Raw genomic sequence first — 17,290 nt, forward strand, 5'->3', positions numbered from 1 at the left:
TTGGATTACGATCGTCGAGCTGTCCATTAACACGTTGAGTCGTTTGCTAATTGTTCTTGTCGAAATAAGGAGAATACTTAAAGGAAGCCTGTGTAGTAGTACTACGTACTCACGAATGGAAGATTCACGTACCAAAGTAGAAGAATGCAAGGTATACAGTATCCGTGGGAGAAGTACAAGGCAGACAGAAAACGAAGCAATTAGTACAGCCTCTAAACGACTTTATATACATACAGAAATTAATGGATTCTTGTGATATGAATGTACGATATAGCAATTACTTGACGTGTATTTCAACAATTTCTACTCGGCGTCCAGTGTTTTCCAATAATTCTGACGTCTGTCGGTGATCGTAAACGTTATTGGAACGTACCCTTCCCCGCGCGTACCGGATAATAAAAATAATGAAAATAACGAAACTATCGACGAGCGAAACGCGTCTGCGCTGCTAAGTAGAAAAGGCGCGCGATAGTCAGACGCGCCTGCAAATGACATTAGCAGTTTCTCCTAGTAACGATTTCTATCACGTTCATTCCGAATCGATGAACACAAAGTCATCAAGGTTTCGTAGCGATTTCGTAATTATTACTTAATAAAATGTTCGGTTTACTCGGAAATGAATGATGGTGAAAATGACAAGTTGTTGCTAAATGGTGTGTTACGCGACGCTCGGCGCACGAGCGTAATTTCTCCATGGAAAGCATGGACGAGCTGTTGGAAGCCACGCATCGTTAGGGTCACCGGAGTAACAGAACGCTCGAAATGTAAACTCGCGATAGATTGATTTTCACGAGGGGATGTCTGCCGTCGATGTCGGTAAATCGTGCGTGATGCAAGTCGTTAGGGAAAGTGCACTTTAACGCGTCCTATAGTGGGGCTAATGTAATTCCCGTTCGTCGATTTGTTGGCCGAACCGCGGCACCCACCGCTCTCTGCGCGCCAACACTTTTGTCGCCAAAATTCCGAAAGTCGAATTTCCGTTTCCCCCTCTCTGTTTCTTCATTGTTCCTCATTTTTTGTACGAAACTAGACTGCGAATTTTATGCATTTATGACAAAATAAGTAGCTGCAATTAGCACTTGAGTGGTGACTCAGAGTCACCACTAAAATTTGCTGTACCATTATTCAAAATATTGTTCACATTATTAAATATTTTGTTAACTAATCAATTACTAAACATTTCAGTATTGTATGAGGCACTATATATCAATTTCATATCCATCAAATGAAGAAAATAATATAGAATGGAGTTATTCTAGGTCGGAAGAAATGTTTAATTTTCGTATGAGTAAAATGCAGAAAATCTTTATTTTGAGGTATTTGAATAATTGTGTGGAGAGGTTTTGCAGAGGGTTCGGTAATTAGGTGATTCGACTGTGAAGCGAAGGGTTCTGAGGGTGACTTATTGAAAATGTTAAAAGGCAACATAAACGAGGGACAAGATATCAAGTTTCACGGGGCAGCACTTTGCGCTTCTGTAAAAGTTAAACAATTTAGTGGACAACGGTGTGGCCGGGTCGGCAAGTTTCATCGAAATTGCCGTCTATTAGGGTCGTCGAGTACCGTCGTAACGAACGCACCGGTGTGTTTACCGGGGGAACAAAGGCGAGCCGTCTCGAGCGTTATGAAATGCTCAATAAATTGGAAGAGGAATAGTAATCACCGGGAAAATCGTGGAAGCGGACTCGCGGAAAGGGCATTCGATTAATTAATTGTCGAAGGGCGCTCGATTCTTCCGCGCCATCGACGCTGCAACGATTCTTTTGTCATCCTCCCCGCCCTCCTTCTCCTTCATTTCTCTATCGTTTTATACCTGGTCATCTACTTCTACCGGGGAGGACAAAGGGGAGACAGGCCGAGTCTGCGACGTCTGCTTTTTAAACGGATAAAGACACGCCATTCTAGCCGAGCCAAATTATTTTTACTTCTAGTTACTCACGGGGTTGCCTTTCACGTATTTTTAGATCGGTCGCTCGTTGGTCAAATCGATTAACCCCGAGAAACAGCGTAAAAAAAATTCCGAGGATAGCCGAATTATCAACGCTGAATCTACCGAGCATTAAAAGTGGCGAGCATTACATTTATTTTCTGCGATTTCTATTACGATATGTGCCATTACATTATTTTAAACTAAAGTATGTAATAGGATGCAATGAAACCGAGTTCTTTTCAGGGCCACTCAAGCTGAAGATAAACTATATTGGAAGATTCTACGTTTTCTTATTTTTGGTCTAGTAGAACTGCATTTGGAAACAAAGCACGATTTCTTGGCGACGACGGTCGAACCGTTCGCGGTTAAGTTCGCTTTAAGCCAATTTCGCCGCCGCCATAAATTCTGCTTTCCTCTCAGCTCTGTTCCTTCCGCTCTCTCCCTCTCACTCTCTCTCTCCCTCCGTTCTCTCCCATCTATTCCGTCATATTTCTTCGTTTTCGCCGTCGCGTCGTTACAGACGGCCCCGCGACGGTCTTAAATCTCAACTTTTCAAACGGTCCGAAACTGCAACCTTCTTCCACGGCCGACCAAGAATTTATCGGGGAACGGGGTTCGCTCGCAAATTAGCGGCGTTCGATTCCGCAAAAGTCGGACACGGTCTCCAGAAGAACTTTACACCATTGGCAAGCAAGAAAACGCAAGTCCGCCGGGGAAACCTTCGGAAGACTTTGAACAGTTGCGCGACACGAAAACGCTATGTTCACGGCTCCGCTCCGGTGTCTACCACCCTTATCGTTATTACCAGACTGCGAATTTCTATGCAAATTACCAATTTCATAACCCAATTTATTACTGAAAGTATTGTACGAGGTGTATCAGTTTTGTATTGATAAAATTAAGAAAATCATATAAAATAGAAATATTTCAGGTCGGAAGAAAAATTCGATTTTCGAATTAGAATAGCTCCGAGTGGAAAGGGTTAAAGAGAGGAGAATGCATGCACAGGCTGGTTATAATATTCATTGACGCCGATAAAATTCGTCACTTTAATCATGATAAAGATAACTCGATCGAGGCTTTTCGCTACTAATCTCCTCCGGGACAGTCCATTGTGCGAGGACATTTTGAACCGCCTGATTCGGTGTCACCTGTTCGATTACGGGCGTGTTCCTCGAGGGAGAAAATCGAAGAGAACGGATCGCGATGGCGAAAAGGAACGCGGCATTCTTGCTCGGCGAACGGCGAAGGAGTTGATTTCACGAATGAACGGGACTTCGCAGCTTCGTGCTCGACGCGGGTAGGGATTGCAACTTTGAAAACCGTTGGGGGTGGAAGGGGGTCGATAGTTGTGAAGGCCACGGGGGTTCGTTGGAAACGAGATGAAACGGCAGAGAGAGAGCTCAAGGATCGAGGAAACTCGTTTTCTCCGCGGACAAAGAAATTGCAAATTTTTCCCTTTGGACTTTCCGGGTACGGAACCGTGGAAAACACTCGTGGACACTTCTCGGTCGTTGAGCGGGAGTGCGGCCGCGCAATTTGAAAAGAAAAAATCAAGCTCGGGGAGGGGAGGGGATTGCGTGCCGGCGACACGAGCCACTCGACGCTCCCAACGAGTATTTAATATCAGTATCTCCAGGCTGAAAAAGTGATTTTACGAACGAGAGCGCGCTCGCGGATTAATTATGCGCCCTGTAAAACAGTCCCGACCGCCGCCATCGCCGCCGTTTGATATCTCGAGTGGGTAAATACGCGGAGAAACAGCGGTAATTGAGGTCTCGAAACGTTTCGAACCAGTCCCGGCGAGTTTCCGCTTCACTTCGAACGAGAGCGAGTTTACCTGCTCGTTTTTTTTTCTGTGCTCATGCCCGCGCGCAACTCGATGCCGAATCCACGTTGCCCCCTCCACTTCTTCCGGTCGAATGTTTATTTTATACCGAATCCTTATCAAACCTCCAATTTCACCTTCCTCCGTGCGCGGACTATTATCGAGCCCACTCGTGTATCGTAATTAGAGTAGCGTCGAATATATCAACAAACGAGCGAGCTCACGCGTCACTATCACACGCAACAGAGACATCATTAGACCGCGAGCGTTTACGCGTTTATACTGCGAATGATTTCTGAACATTTAATAGGAACAAACATGTCTCCTTTTAATCCTTAAATGAAATATCGACTGATCGAATTACTGGATTTTTTAAATCATTTTCAAAAAGCACTTTCTTCGTTTCCTACATCAATGGAATCGGTCGCAAATGTGTTTTAATCATAGCGTAAAACGCAGGTTCCGAACACAGGGTGATGGATCGAATAAACGTGCACTCGAGTCCGGGTTTTCGAGCAGCGACTGCCATTTTACTCGTCGAGCGCAAATACCGGTCTGTTTAATGTATAATGCGAAGTAAAAACCGACACCGTTCTATCGAAACAAAATGCACGTCGCGTCGTTCCCCGATTCGCTCGCCACAGCCACTTTTTTTTAGATTCACACGAACCGAGTCTATCGACGCGCGCGAACATTTCAATATAAATGAGTGGGCGCGACGCGAGAGACGCGACACTCAATCGAACGTGTTCGATGACGTCCATTGGAAAAGTATATTCGAACACGCGTTCGTTTATATTTAGCGTTCCGCTATTTATTCGACTCTGCAAACGCAATTTTACCGTCGACGCCCGGTCGTCTCGACTCCGATATCGAATTCGTTAACCTTTGAAGCGCAACTAACGAGATTTCAAAGCTGCACAGATCTTTATGCAAATGTGGACTTTCATAATCAATAAGTGTTTGAATAAATTCGAAAGCGAATAGTAGGTGTACATCAGTTTTCTGCATTTGCTCAGTATTTCCAACTGGATCATCCTGATTCAGCCAAGTACGTATAGAAATTCAGGATTAAAAATGCTACTAGAATATGGGTTGATTACCAATCAAAAACAACAAAATGCATATTGTACGCACTTGCTGAATATTTCCGACTGGATCCTCCTGGTCCAGCCAAGGGGGAACATCGAGCGACGTGTACATATATATAGAAAATTGGTTCAGGATCAAAATTGCTACTAGAATATGGGTTGATCACCAATAAAAAATAACAAAATGAATATTGTACGCACATGCTCGGTATTTCCGACTCGGTCCTCCTGGTCCAGCCAAGTAGGAACATCGAGCGACGTGTACGTATAGAAAATTGATTCAGGATCAAAATTGCTACTAGAATGCGGGCTGATCACCGACGAGAAATAACAAAATGGATATTGTACGCGTGTTCTATCGAGCGACGTGCACGTGCATATAAAAAGCGACTCGACCATTGGGACGAATCGCGTGAAAACAGGCGAGCGTACGAAACGCGGAGCGATTGTTCAGCTCGTATCGATGGAAGATAAAGCCTTCCGAGTGCTCGATATTCGTCTCGCATCCCGCGAGGAAAACAAGCAAGCGAAAGAATAATCCGGAAGAAGGTGTTAGTCCCGCGTGCGCGGTTTCATTCATCGGCACGCACCGAGAATTGCTCTCGACGAACGACACAAGTGGAACGGGACCGCGTTCCCAGGAAATTCTGCGACCTGTGCATTCGGGATAGAATCCCGAAATGCACGAGCCCCGTCGAATCTAGGACAAAGTCGTGTCCGGTATGCAAGTAACGGTTCGAGTTCCTGTCCGTGGTGGCGTGTCGCAATCGTTGGTGATCGTTGCGATCGTTGCCGTCGTGGAACACGATACAATGGGCCGGCAACACGATAACCCTGCGCGAACGCCAATTCTCCCTTTACGATACCCTTGTTTTATCTCCTCCACTTTAAACCACTCGGAATTGGACAATCCGGTCGACCGAGACCGCCGGAGTCTGCAGGTACCTGGAAAAACTAAAAAGCTAGCCGTATCGCACGGTCCCTCCGACATCCATTTGAGCACGTTTGAAATTTTTATTCGCTAGTTTTCCCCTGGATATATCGACCCTCTCGCGCGCCCCTCACTTTCCAATTGGTTCTAGCTCGCATGTCTGACCATTTTCGACGCGGTATTCCAGCGATATTTATTGGTTTTGGTAGTTCTCGCAAAAGTGCCCTTGGACCGAGTTAAAAGGCTAATGGACCATTCGATAGAACACCGCGAGAAACCGTGTTCAATACAGTTTTAACCCCGTGTCTCCACCGGGAGGGCAGTTACAGGGTAAAATGGAAAAATCTAGTTTTTCGCCCATTTTCCCTATTTAGTCATAAGGTGGAGTGGGGTAAGTCCGTCTACGGGGCAAGTGCATTAACTGGTTATTTTTATTATAATATGAACTCTAGCTTGTATTTATTAATGCAGTATGAGTTAGTATGAACTATTCGACATAGATGACGCCCGAGAATAAAGGTGTTTTCCTCGCTCAAATCAACCAATGCCAACGTGAAAAGTGCACGAACAACTTTGAGGTTACCCTGAACGTGCAATAGTTTGCAAGTTATTAATATATTCTCTCTGTTATTATTTTAGGTATGTACAACCAATATTGATGTAGGTTTACATTAAATAAACCGTTTTTATTGTATTTTTTAAAATTTATTGAGAAAACCACGAAGATGATCTTGCCCCGTAAATATTACTACACGGGGCAAGTCCATACTATCACGGTGGGGTAAGTCCGTACTGTATGGGTATCTATAAAACTAAACAATATAATTTAATGCAATAATTCTTTTCTTGCTCTGTAGCACTTGAAATAAGGTTTGAATGCATTTTTAACTCTCAGAAACTTGTTGACACTTTGTATAATATCCTATCAAAATGATCATTTTTAAGCAAAATTAGAATCCTACATAGTTTGATACCAAAAACGTTGTTTTTACATGCCAGACTGAAAATACATCAGTTTAAAGTTCAACTTTACAAAAACTAGAGCGCACTTACCTCACTTCACCTCATGTGAAATTTCTGAAAAAAATCTAACCCATGTAGAATGTCCAAATACATGCACCGTAATTAATTCAGATTTTTAGGTAGAACGAACTGGTCGTGAAAAATTGGGAAATACATATTTTTACGAGAGATTTTTGTATCAGATTTGTGTATTAGCGCCGACAAACGGAATAAGGGCCACGGAGCATGTCAAAGAGCTTTGGAGCGTGCCCTAATCTGCGAGAACGTCTCGATAGCTCTCGTCGCGTCAGCTGAAATTCGTGTGGATTCAACGGGATTAGTTCGCAGCCGCGCCTTGATACGAGGTTCCAGTGCTCGGTTGTTGTAAAGTTTCGGCGATTTAGCGAGTGCAGATTGCTGCGACGCGAAACCAACTCGAGCGAAACCTCTGTGTTTGCCACGATGTTTGCCCGTCGAGACAGCCGAAGTGTGTACACTTCGTAACGTTGCCGAAGAGTCACTTAGACCTCTGCAAAGGATCTCCGGTCTCAAACATATCGCGGCTCGTGTGACTTTCTGCGTCGCTTGACCGTTCCAGTGCGAGCGCGGCAACGAAATTACAAAGTTGAAACAGTATTCGTCGGTGTCCGCTGACAACGATCGCGCGTTACGCGATAATAACTCTGTTGAACTCATGCATCGACGAAATAATAACGCGTATCGATTGGCGGACACAAACAGAGTTTGCCCGAGCGAACAAACACTCGAAACCGCTGCGTGAGTCATCCTTGATGCTGTATCCTGTTTGCTGCACGATAATTGCCACAATTTTGGAATTGTTCGATAGCTATTTCCATCGACAATTCCATTTCCGACACAGTTACGCTCACTTTCTTTGTAACTCGCCACAGTTGTCCGTAAGTTTTCGCAAAATGGAGCGTCAATCCCTTTCCTTATTAAAGACAACTATAGCACGGCTATAGTCGACAACAACCCTAACCGATTTTGGCATTAAAAATGAACCGCCTCGCCGCGTGTTTGTCCGCGCATAATTCATCGCGTATCGACTCGCGTCGACTCGAATGAAAATCCGATAGCTCGTGCAATACGAAAAATGCGAGCGATCGAAGTATAGAAAAATGCTGGTTGGGAAGCGGGAAGTACAATAAAGCTGTGATCGTAATTGCGAATAAATGGGCATTGTTCTTGTTGGCAGAGGAGCAGGAAAAGGGAACAAAAGAAGGACGTAGATAGAAGAAAGGTGTGTGAATAGAGCGAGAGAAAGAGAGAGAGAGAGAGACAGAGGCTATTTGGTTATGTTGGTGATCGGAGTTAAGCCGAAGGAGCCATCGAAAAAGTTGAATCGGTTGCCAGCTCTGTTAGCCAGATTAGAAAATTTGATGGCGGCCACGCTGATCCAGCTCGAATAGGAGGAGTTCCTCTTTGCACAAGGACTTCCAATTAAGTGGCACGACCCAATTCGAACGCTGTCCGACTGTGCGTTCAGATTCTCTTTGTCTGTCGCGCTCTCTCGAGATTGTCCGACTAAAATCGACTATACCACTTTGGTTCGCAGTGATTCAACGGTTCTCGGGATCTACGAAACACGGTCGAAGACAAACAGTCGCGGCTCGTTGTTCGCTTCGATCGGGCCGGGTAAAATTACCTCGTCCGGCGAACAATACCCTCCGGAGCCGGAGGAAAACTAAAGTCCGTTCAACGAGACTCGTCGCAGATAAACAAAACATCGGCTCTCCTCCTGTTTTAACGCCACCCTTAATCCCTGTTCTAATGCCTCGTCGAGCTCTTAATTCCACCTGTTCTTCCACCGCGATTTATCATCTATAGTGTCGCTCAAACGATCCGACGCTACCTCCAGTTAATTTTCTTTTCGGTTAGTCGAATGGAGTATTGCGAGGCCTCTCTTCACTTGGTTCAAAGGGTTCCATTTATTTAACGTCGAGATAATCTTTAATATCTTTAGAATCTTGTTCGAAAAATGATGAATGAACGAATAACGAGCATGGTCGCGTCTGTTCCAGGATTGGTCAAGCTTGGGGTACACTGCGTGTTGGGCAAGAAGGTGGCGATCAAGATCATCAACAGGGAGAAGCTGTCGGAGTCGGTGTTGATGAAGGTGGAGCGGGAGATCGCGATCATGAAATTGATCGACCATCCTCACGTGCTCGGCCTGTCGGACGTGTACGAGAACAAGAAATACCTGTGAGTATTCTTGCCAGAGAAGAAATTCGAGCTAGAAAAATGTCCGGTGGTGAGAACAGGATTCGCGTGCCTCTTGGAAGGTCGTTGAACTTTTATTCGAAACGTCCGCGGCGCGGTGAAAATTCGTAAATAATTCGACGATCTATTTCACTCGGCTAGAATCGTATTGTTGGCGATCGTGATTTCGCCGGGGAAGAGGCACGCGCCGAGACGAAAGGGAAAAAGGGAAGCGAGAAAGAGAAGCAGACAAACGTGGTTTAGTTAGATGAGAACCGTTAATTACGGCACGGCGACGGACAGACGCTGATACACGCCTGGGAAAATACGAATGCGCGGCATTTCGACTGAAATTGCACTTTTTCGTTTCAGATACCTTGTTCTGGAACACGTCTCGGGCGGGGAGCTTTTCGACTATTTAGTGAAAAAGGGTAGACTAACGCCGAAGGAAGCGAGGAGATTTTTTCGACAAATCATTTCCGCGTTAGACTTTTGCCATAGTCATAGTATATGGTGAGTAGTACATTCTTCCGCTCCGAGACCATTGTATTCTCTTTGCTTTATTTCGCCAATGAAAACTGTAGACGGTAACAGTCCGGTTCATCGACGAGCAGAACGATTTTAAAAAACGTCGTCGACGAGAGAGACTGTCACCGAAATTATTTTACACTCTCGTCCATAAATCACCGGTCACTTACTTGTCTTCAACAAGATGGTAATTAGAGAATACAAGCTTCCAGCTTGATTTTATTTCAATTAGATGTAGCTATTATACGAAAAAAGAGATTGAGAAATTGTGGTATGATTATGGACAGCCCTAGAAGCTAGATTGGAAAACAATTACCCCACTTAAATTAAAAATTTACAAAATATAGGATATTTTGGTCAGATTTGATTTAGTTCTCTACATTAGTCCGCATCCAAAGTGACTTATGGACAGGAGTGGACTGAAACGGTCCTGTGAAAGAATACCGGGCAAAAATAGAGCATGCAAGAGTGTATAAAGATGATCAAAGGCACATGGGCATGCGAAAGGTTAAAGAAACAACGAAAAGGTCGCGTGCCCCTGTCCAGGACGACTCCGCGTCGAGCGGTTCTATAATTCATAGGACCTTGTCGTTCGTTTCACGGATGTTGGCCCTCGCGTTTAGCAGCATTTAACGATGCCCGAGTAGAAAGTTTCGGTCGTTACGAGGGAATTCGAAGGATTGAGTTTCCCCGTCCATCGAGTCGGTGGCGTGTCTGCTGCTAAATACATCGACAAACTTAATCCGTGGGACCGTCGCGACGTTTGTCGATGGAAAACCAGGGGCTTAGGTCCGACCAGAGGTGCCGAAATTCCTTCCGGTTAATTTCGCGATCCGTTGGACCACTCGGTAACGGCGTGGCGATGAGAAAAACGAGGGGAGACCTACCCCAATCGAATAAATAGAGAAACGGAGCTAATTTCGCGGCGGGGACACCATGAAACATTAGCTCGGATCGATCCTTCATTCAAATTAGTCGACCCCACGGGCCACGCGGCCAGCCTAGTCGATTCCAGCGACCCGATTTAGGGCAACCGCTCTCCCTCTGCTATTTTAACACACTGTCGACCGGAGGCGCCGATTGGCGCCAATCATTTTCCAAACGTCGCACAGTGCATCGGAATTCCCTTTTCGTGGAAAAAATTCCGTATCTCAACACATTGTTGACCGGCAATTTTACACAGAGGCTGTCTCATGTCACCGGCTATTATTTATCTAATTTAGCTAGATAAACTTCAATAAACTTTAGTTATACATAATGCATTAAGATGAAACTTTGAACATATCTTTTATACAACTTTTAATATTTTTTTTAGTATGAAAGGCTTTTGAAATATTCTATTTTGCCCTGAGTTTCATGAATTGAAATTGATAATGCACTCGTGACCGGTCAACAATGTGTTTAAAAGCTATAAGTGGTTTAACAAAATGTTTCAAATGAAAGTTGTAGAGTACAGAGAAAAGTAATAAATATATAAATTCGAGAATATCAAATTTTTCGAGTACCCGTCCCGGCCCCGAAAACATTTACGTTTCTTCTGTACAGACTCGCTAACAGCCTGTGCTTCTTTTCAGTCATAGAGATTTGAAGCCTGAAAATTTGTTATTGGACGAGAAGAATAACATTAAGATCGCGGACTTTGGGATGGCGTCGTTGCAACCGGCCGGCTCCATGCTCGAAACCAGCTGCGGCTCTCCTCACTACGCCTGTCCCGAAGTGATCCGAGTAAGATTCCCTGCCTCTATTCGCGAACACCATTGTTAAACGCTTGCCCCCTACCTCGCGACTACGTAACTGGTCCTATGGAAATCACTTTCCGGTCGATAATCTTGGTGGATCGTCAACCCGCTGTGGAGAAGATGAAATCCATAGGGAATCTTCCGTTTAAATCCCCTGGTAATCGGTCGGGAGGATCACTCTTTTCACTCGCTAAGTAAAATTACACGTTGGATTCCTCTTAAACCGAGCACGGGAATCAGCGGAATCGTTTCGCTCCGCGGACACTTTAATTGAGTTTAGTCTGGCATGCGTGCGACCGTATACCCCGATTATTCAATTAATCGGATTAGCGTTCGAGAAGTTTTGATCGAGCTAATTCCTGATTAAGAAACCAACTCGCGATCCGAGACGATTCACGTTGCTCGGGAGATTCCAACTTTTCTGTCGCCTGCGCGAACGAGATCGTTCAGGAAAATTTACTAGTTATTTCATTTAAATTAATTTTGCGCTGTAAGGGTTGAAAAGTGAATATTCCAGAGCGGGACGAGGGGTTAATAAGCAACGGTAGGGTTTTAAAGCGTGTTCTCTTCCGGCGACATATTAAAACCCAGAGGGGGGGTCGGAAGAATTACGGTCTCTCCCGCTGCGAGCCGAATCCCTGGCTGAGGAATTTAATTAAGATGGAAAGGGGAGAAAAACGCGACACGATCGGTTGTTCGCAGGGCGAGAAGTACGACGGCAGGAAGGCGGACGTCTGGTCGTGCGGGGTGATACTGTACGCGCTTCTGGTAGGCGCGTTGCCCTTCGACGACGACAACTTGAGGAAGTTGCTGGAGAAGGTGAAACGGGGCGTGTTCTACATACCGCATTTCGTGCCGCCCGAGTGTCAGAATCTGCTCAAGGGGATGATCGAGGTCGATCCGGACAAAAGGTTGACGGTAAGCTGCTGCCACCTCTTCCTCGATCAGTGATCTAGCCAATAAATCCTGACCGAATCGACCACCCACAGCTGGCGGAAATAAACAGGCACGTGTGGGTGACAGCGGCGGGCAAGGGCGAGCTGGAGCTCGAACTGTCCATGATGGACGTGGTGCAGACGCACGTGATTCCGTCCGTGGAGGCGATCGATCCAGACGTGTTGCAGGCGATCGCGAGCCTAGGCTGCTTCAAGGAACGGGATAAACTGATCCAGGAACTCCTCAGCCCCAAGTAAGATATCCTCGCGACAGATACAGCTCTTTTCCGTGGGACCCTACAGAGCTTCGAGTTGGAGCAAGCCATGCGCTACCCACCGGAAATTGAATATGTACTGGTAAGGTCCGGAGACAGGTGTCCGCGGCCGGGAAATGTATGCTGGAAAAGTACGTCGACCCATTCTGGATATCGGTTTCACTCTTTCGTCGTTTTGTATGTACAAAACATGGACTCGGAACGTCCAGTTCGGTGACGGTATTGTTTGTTGAAGTACGATGACTTCTAGCGGTGCCTCGGTTAATATTATAATCCCACCAATAAATCGATAAGCCGAGGGTATATAAGGAATACGCGTCCGCAGACCCTCGGCGAAGCTAGGCTACATAGTTACCGAGACGTGGAGATAACATTAATCCTAACCAAACTGGGTAACGAGACTAACAAAACAGAATGGCCGGACGATACTAGCATCGATCGTCACATAGACATTTACGAGAAGACAAGTGTGCCGGAGAAAATTTGGTCGGTCGAAAGGTCGTTACCCTGACCCCAGAGACTAGATTCCTGTGAGGGAGGTTGGGTTTCTTTGATGGGTTTTCTCATTGCCGTAGCCACAACACGGAGAAGGTGATCTATTTCCTGTTGCTCGAGAGAAAGCGAAGAAGACCGGCGTGCGAGGACGAGCTGGAAGTGATGAGAGGAGGCGTTAGGGGATCCGTGAGTCAACTGGAGGCCGATCCACCGAGGAAGCGGGTGGACACGTGTCGAGTGAACGGAAGCACGGCTCTAAATCTCGGCGAAATCAGCCATGGGTCTCCGCTGACCCCACGAAGACAGCCGAGGTGAGTTCGTTGTACAAGATTGTACACGAAGCTTTCTAACTATTTCTTTTCTGGTCGAGTACAACGCGTTGACGCAAACAAAGGATTCGCCGGCAAGTTCCTTTTATAAATGACCACCGATCCGAAGGTGTAGATTCACCCTCGGAAACGGTGACCATTACTTTTCTTGCACCCAGACCGAGTAAAGTCGCGTGTCCCCTTTCCACGGTCGATTGCGCCGATTACGATCGCGTCTCGAGTTTCGCCGGATCCTCTATACTCTATTCTCTATTCTGGTTTGGAACCGATCGATCAAAGTCCCGACTCGCCTAGTCGCACCTGGCAGATACCTAATGGATTGGGTTTCCGTTAACCGTGAATCGCGTTGATAGTTGATATCTGTGTCGCAGCACGAGGCATCACGCGCGTCGATCGCCAAGCGTAGGGTGCCACACGCACGCGTCTCATTCGTCGCATTCGCACGCGTCCACGCCGGGCAGCTCGCCGCTGCACGCGTCGAACGCAGTCGCCGGCCTGTTGAGTCCTCATCGAGCTCCTCCGAGCTCGCACCAAGGCCAAACCGGAAGTCCTCACAGGGTGTCGGCGGTGAGCAGCTTGCCGGGCAATGGCAATTCCACGAACCCGGCCGTGACAGCGCCAGTCCCGGCCCTTTCCAACGTGGGGATCGAGATCAACGATGTCCAACAAGGTCAGTTGCACCAACTTGCCACTCTCCTGTACTGGGTGTATAAAAAGTAATCGTCATCCGTCCTAGGGGTGAATCTACACCTCTGGATCGATGGACATTTGTAAGAGAAACTTGCTGCAAAATTGTTTATAACAAAGAAAATTAATGATAAAGGATGTATTTTCACGATCGTACTATGTATTTGAAAGAATGGTAATTATTTTCACGGCGCTCAGGTTCGATCAATTTCTGGTTCAAACCCGAATCATAACGTTTCATGCCTCTCTTAGCTATATTCATTTAGTGTAGAAATTGATCGAACCTGAGCGCCGTGAAAATAATTACCAAAGAAAATTAATGTTAAAGTTTGCTTTTATAATACAGGCTTAATATTCTTATAACAATGAATATAATGTATTCTTTCATATTTTGCAACTTCAAAATGATCCGAATGGGAAGGGAGACAATGACGTCGTACTGAATAAGCGACGAATGTCCCTTTAAATTTCGTTTGCTCGAGGCACGCACACAATTATGTTCCGTCTCATCGACACGGTCGGGTGGACTGTAGTAATACGCTTTTGTCTATACGTATAACTCCACACAATCAAATTTTGCAAAAACTTTAACGGCTTATATCTGAATAATTATCTGTCTGCGACATGTGGCTCCTTCCAAACTTTTTCTCTTCTGGATGAGTGGAAGGTGTTTATGTAAAAAACAACTTTACCAACAATTTTCTTTGTCATAAACAATTTTGCGGCAAGTTTCTCTTACAAATGTCCACCGATCCAGAGGTGTAGATTTACCCCTACGACGGATGACCATACACCTGTACAACGTTTGTTCCAAGGCTGCGGTAAACATCTGTAACTTTGCTTCTGCTTTATATATTTCATAATTCATGGTACGAATTAGGACAGGATCTATGGCTGGAAATAAGCCGGAAATCAAGAATAATGAAATTGCGCGGGAGGGAAACGTCGTTTTCAGGAAGATTAAATTTAAATATCAGTCGAGGATTTCATTACAAGGTGCTGTCAAATCGTTTCGTCCCACTGTGCGGCGGTCGCTTAAGCAATAATTATAGTATAATGAAAATATACGGTGAAATATTCATTTGAAGATTATCATTCTTAGAAAGATGAAATCATTCAGTTTTCCAGAAGTTGTGCCACTTCAGCTTCGGTTTCGTTGAATCGCTTCGATTTTGCGTGGTCGAGCGTGGCACCGGGGATCGTTCTTTTTTATTTCTAATTTGACAGCAAAATCGGTTGCGTAAGAGGCAAAAGAGATAGGAGGAAGCGGTGGCAGTCGATTCGACGCGTTCTAAATGGAGACGTCGCGTCGGATCCGTTGAATCGGACCGTCGCTTCCGCGATAATGGAATTTGTCCTCGGGAAGACAATGACTGCGGCGAAAATACGAATTCGGTATCGGGCTCGCCGTGAGCAATACGATCTATTGAATGGCGTCTAGGTTACGTTCTCAGTCACCGTGCCTATTATTCCCATTACCGTACGTATCCCGATGAAAGCTCGACGATCCAGAAAGTGTCAACCGACGATCGGTAGCCGGTAATAGGGGAGCATCCGAACGGGTTACCGATAAGATGGATCGGAGAACGCTCGACGAAATTCAGGGTGAAACTTCAATTTTCAAAGATCGTGGTCATTTGAAAGTCATATTATTATAAATGTCTGATTATGTATTAAAAACACCGATAACCTAGGGGGAAAAAATGTTCTTGCACATTACTGTATCACAATAAATTCCCCGGTAATTCCCAGAAGATCGTAATCGATCCACCGATTGCCTTTGACGAAATTGATACGCGCCGCCACGTTTCGTCTAGTAGGTAATTCATTATTCGAAGTTTGCGCTCTCTGCGGACTTCGTCTCGAGGTGTCTACGTGTGCTCTTAACCAGCTACTCGCAAAGACCGAGGAGAACATTCCGCTCTGCATTCGAAATCTAATTACCCGAGTCGAATAATTCGTATTAAATCAGCCGCCCTTCTATCTGGAAATGATAGGACAACGCCCAATCGTTAGAAATCCGTAGGAACGACGCGTGTGTTCGGTGAATTGTAATTTATTCGACTCGAAATATTTTCCCCGGTTCGAAGCGATCCTTCTATTCCGTCGCACAACCTGCTGCAACGTGCGCGTAACTTTACTATCCAATTTAGAGCAGTTAACAAACGCTGGAATTGTTCTCACGCCTCGCGCAATTGCGTTACGAATGTAATTATCGGACTGTGAATGCGATGCATTCATTATAAAATTATGTGCAATCTAAAACAGAATTTACGACTATCCGTACATCGCTTTCAACACCCTAGAAGGAGTTTAAAAAAGAAAGGCCCTTCTATTCGTCTCCCTCTCGCAATTTACGCAGAAAATTCTCGTTTCGCATAAAGAAAACTTTTGCTTATATTCAAAATACGGCAGAACTTTCCCTCCAATCTAATAATAATCACAAATCGGTGGAAAAATCGACGTCGAGACCGGCTCTGAAATAACACGGAATTGAAGCGTTCCAAACAGAATTATAACGGGTTCAACGTATGCGCAGCGGATTAATTCGTGCAGCCGATAATTCGTGCGTTAATCGGATGATCCGAGCGGCTCGGGCTCCTGGCAGGTGTCCAGAGTGTATTTAAACGGTGCGACGGGACGCGAGGATAAAAACTCGCCCAGCAGCTACAGGCTACAGGCGTATCGGGACCCTCGCCTATGTCTGAGCACCCGTTTTTTTTCACGTCCCATCTCTCGTGTCCGAAGGGGGCGGCTGTTAGTCGGGCTGCCTTTAAAAAATGCAAGTGACCTCCGCGCGCGCGACGAGTCTCCCGTTTCGCGAGCGGGAAGCTCAAAGCGTAACGAGCACACACTGCGTGCGGATCGTCGTTAAAGGCACGTGGCTGTTGCACCCCTCCGCGAACAACGTCTCTCTTTTTCTGCCCATCGCCGAGAATGGCTCGAGTACCTCGCGGAACGGAAACAACGCCGGAAACGCTTCTTTATTCGAGACAATGCGGCGCGCATCAGCTCGAACTCAGCCGCTTTCTTGCCTCTTCGCCCTCGCGGAGAATCCGTAAAACTGTACGCAGCTCTTTCAAACGTTTCATTCAATTCATAAGTAATAATTTCTTGTAACGCGGTTTCGATTTCATTTCGAGTTCGAGTCAAATCGATCAGCGCGTGACTGGGATGGACGTCGCGAAGATTAACCACCGTTGACCGGTTGTCTGAATAAACGCTCGATCATCGTTGATCGGTTTCAACGAGCTGGAAACCGCAACAATTATCGAGTCACCGTAGCAATCGCAGTCGGAG

At 45.7% G+C, this 17,290-nt stretch overlaps 1 protein-coding gene across 2 annotated transcripts in view; it reads left to right on the plus strand.

Moving 5' to 3' along the window:
• Sff (BRSK family serine/threonine-protein kinase sugar-free frosting) overlaps positions 1-17,290 on the plus strand; it is a 34,050-nt gene that overhangs the window by 13,026 nt on the left and 3,734 nt on the right. For both annotated transcript variants that reach the window (XM_076422329.1, XM_076422330.1), the window contains exons 2-8: positions 8,825-9,005; positions 9,375-9,515; positions 11,105-11,255; positions 11,972-12,187; positions 12,259-12,458; positions 13,055-13,285; positions 13,675-13,973. In XM_076422329.1, coding sequence (XP_076278444.1) covers positions 8,825-9,005; positions 9,375-9,515; positions 11,105-11,255; positions 11,972-12,187; positions 12,259-12,458; positions 13,055-13,285; positions 13,675-13,973 — 1,419 coding nt within the window. The remainder of the gene's footprint in view (positions 1-8,824; positions 9,006-9,374; positions 9,516-11,104; positions 11,256-11,971; positions 12,188-12,258; positions 12,459-13,054; positions 13,286-13,674; positions 13,974-17,290) is intronic.

Source organism: Lasioglossum baleicum, chromosome 4 (genome assembly GCF_051020765.1).
Source record: "Lasioglossum baleicum chromosome 4, iyLasBale1, whole genome shotgun sequence".
Taxonomy (NCBI): domain Eukaryota; kingdom Metazoa; phylum Arthropoda; class Insecta; order Hymenoptera; family Halictidae; genus Lasioglossum; species Lasioglossum baleicum.